Below are 3,098 nucleotides of genomic sequence, written 5' to 3'. Positions count from 1 at the left end.
TGAATAGACGCGATAATGTAAATGATACAGAAATTTAAAGTAGTTTAACAATTTTGCTAATTTCCATGGATAAAGATATTTTTTTCTTATTAGAGACTTCCAAAATATATATAAGAATATTAATAGAGATTTTCTGTTATGTAATGTCTTAATGAATCTGTTGTACAAAAAAATACATTTTTAATTGATTGACAAACTTAATTAATCTAATAAAATGACTACATAGAATATTGGAGATGATTGGTTCAGATATAGTTATAAAAGATATGCTTTAAGGGTTGTAGCTTTAAAATTTTCTACAAATGAAGTTTTAGAAAATAAGTTAGTTACAACTATTTTTTTTTTTTTGCAGTAGCTTTAAAAACCAAGATAAAGTATGATCGATAAGTTTAAAGGTTGTAGGTAGGAATTAAAGCTAAATTCACCTCCTACAACCCAACCGATCACCCCACTGTAGGTCATTTAAAATTTGACTAATCGAAAAGAATATACATGATGATTATGCCAAGAACAAAATAATCATTTAAAACCCAAGTGAAGATTACAAGAACAACAAAAGAATCAGATAGTTTCCTTATTTGTTGACTCAGTTTCACTAGAATCGTGAGAAAAACATTGAAAGGCATTCTTACATACTGTATATTACTTTATAAATGTTTCATAAACCCTACAAAAGTAGTTTTTTTTCTTTTTTTTTGATGAATCAAAAGAATCAAGAACTTGGTCCTGTGATTTGCGCAAACACTAGTCCTCTTGACCTGTTAATAGTGTGGAAACAAAGGTAGAGGTGTTCTTCAAGCTCTTGCAATTGCTCTAAGAATCTTTCTTCATGTCCACTAAACTCCCTCAATGCTTCCTTTAACACTTCAATCTTCCCATTTTTAGCGCACATAGAAGCTATGGTTTTTCTATGCTCTATCTCATCGCATAATCTCCCAGCAAGTCTACTCAACGTATCCAAATCATTTATCATTATGAACATTCCTTTAGCTGCTATATCCATTTGTGTCCCCAGCTTCTCTAACGTTGTATCGGTCTTGCTCTTATTCTCCACGTTTCTTTTTGCTTTCTTCTTCTTCCTCCTCAGAAGACCTAATGAGCATAAACCGAGCATAGCAGGAGCTGCCAAAACGCCTAGTATGCTGTGTAACGCTACGATCAGCAATGTAATAACAATGGCGCTATGAGATATCACTAGACTACAACCTCCTAGCTTCTTGCAAAAGTTTAAGAACCTGGCTTTTCTTCTGATTCTTCTCCTTTTCGACGTCAGTCTAGCCAGCAACTCCGAGTTTGCATCATGAACTCTTCGGAACTGAGCTTGGTTGATGATACTATACAAAGGGTTTTTCAGCAAGGCGTATCTCGAGAGCTCTTGAAATATCAAAGCACATTCAGGGGTTTTAGCACCGTTACAAACCCGTTTACCAATCTTGATAACCCTTTTGGTTTTGATGTGATTGATCTTGATTTGTTGGATGCATTGAGGGAGAGACTCACATACATCACAAGCATCGGAGCTAAAGTCAAAGAAGTTAACTAGAAGATTGTGGAAACTCGAGTCTTGCATAAGAGCATCTAGGGTTTCTTGAGGAGGGTCGAGCAAGTAATCGGTGAAGTGTGAATGGAAGCTAAGATCTGAGGATGAAGGAGAAGAAGAAGAAGGAGGAGGAGGAGAAGAGAGTTTACTATAGAAAGTAAGGCCTAGTTGATCTTCTGCTTTTGTCCGAATATCTAAGTAGGACTTTGTCTTAAAAGCTTTGTCCTAAAAGCTTCCTTGTACTCTTCGTTAACACTTAGCTTGGACGTCAAGCTACGACGATATTCCTTCTCAGAATTTTCTGCTCCATTGACAAAAAGAAAAACAGTTTAGATATCTCAAAAACATTTCTCTAATAATTAAGATTCATTCTGGACTCTTGCTAGAGAAAAATATCTAAACATTTGTAAGTAAGAAAACATTTCAGCATTCTATAAAAGAAATCAAGAACCTAAAAACAATTTCAAGAACCTAAAAACAATCTGAAGAACTAGGTAAAAGAAGAAGAGAAACAAATCATTCAAGATTTTCTTGAGAAAAAGTGGAGAAAAAAGAAAAAAAAAGTTTTACCTTGTCTTGCTGAGGAAGACTTTAATCTAGAACTAAGAAGATTCTTCACTTTCATCATATTCGATGGAGCTCAAAGGCAGATGTGATTCAGGTGTAAAATAGACAGAGCTTCTTGTTTCTTATATACATATGCCTTTGCTTCTTTTTTTGTATGGCGGTTTATGATTTATTTTATGTGATTAAATGTATATCTATATATAAAGCGTATATTTAGGAATGATTGGTTAGACAAAGATAGAGAGAGAGAGAAGAAACAAGGGAGAAGGAAGAGAAGATTGAGAAGCGACAGCTATAGAGATGGTGTAAGTTAGCACCGCTCTATAGATTTTCCTTTTGGATCTTTGAATTATGTCTTAAGGCGCAAGTTAGAGGCAGCGACACGTTGCGCTTTTAACACGTGTTGTGCCCTTGGGATGGAAGATGACTTGTTATTTTGGAGAAGAAGTTTCCTTTTACGGTGTTTAATGGATAAATAATGAAATTCGTCATGGAGATTAATTCTAAAAATCATAATTCGTTACGAGAAATTAGTATGGAGTTCCTCGTACGCTTTCCCAAAACGAGTGTTTGCCACGTAGACATGTTTCAAATATTATCTGATTTGGAAATTGTTTTCTTTCGTAATTATTATTAACTTTTTTGCTAATCTTTTGTAAAACAGTTTTGTAGACATTTATCATCATCCAGAGAGAGAGAGAGAGTTTAGTAAGAGAAAGTAGATCTCTTTTGTCTACGGCGTACGGCCGGCGCGTGAGCGCGCGTGCCGTCGCCGGAGACACCTTCCTTCCGTCTAGTCTTCTATTCCTGCTTCCTTGACGTCTATTCTTACGGATCGTCTTGTCCGAGCTCTGGTCCGAGCTCTTCTATCGCTGGTTGTATTGTGGAGAGATCTGCCGGGATGGAGAGTCTTTGCGTCGTGGAGTAAGGGCGCGGTCATGTGGAGGGTAGGGTGTGGGGAAGCTAGCCGTCAGTTTCAATAATTTTCCGG

At 36.2% G+C, this 3,098-nt stretch overlaps 1 protein-coding gene across 1 annotated transcript; it reads right to left on the bottom strand.

Annotated features, from left to right (window-relative positions):
• Nucleotides 1-548: 548 nt before the first annotated feature.
• On the bottom strand, nt 549-2,261 carry LOC108833226 (UPF0496 protein At1g20180-like). Its single transcript, XM_056996615.1, is given in 3 exon segments — nt 549-1,762; nt 1,765-1,841; nt 2,111-2,261. Coding segments are annotated over 3 exon segments (1,185 nt in total). The 5' UTR covers nt 2,169-2,261; the 3' UTR covers nt 549-712.
• Nucleotides 2,262-3,098: the final 837 nt, after the last annotated feature.

Source organism: Raphanus sativus, unplaced genomic scaffold, assembly GCF_000801105.2.
Source record: "Raphanus sativus cultivar WK10039 unplaced genomic scaffold, ASM80110v3 Scaffold0287, whole genome shotgun sequence".
NCBI classification, from domain to species: Eukaryota; Viridiplantae; Streptophyta; class Magnoliopsida; order Brassicales; family Brassicaceae; genus Raphanus; species Raphanus sativus.
Note: the sequence above shows the minus strand (reverse complement) of the source record. Positions and strands in the feature narration are given on the sequence as shown.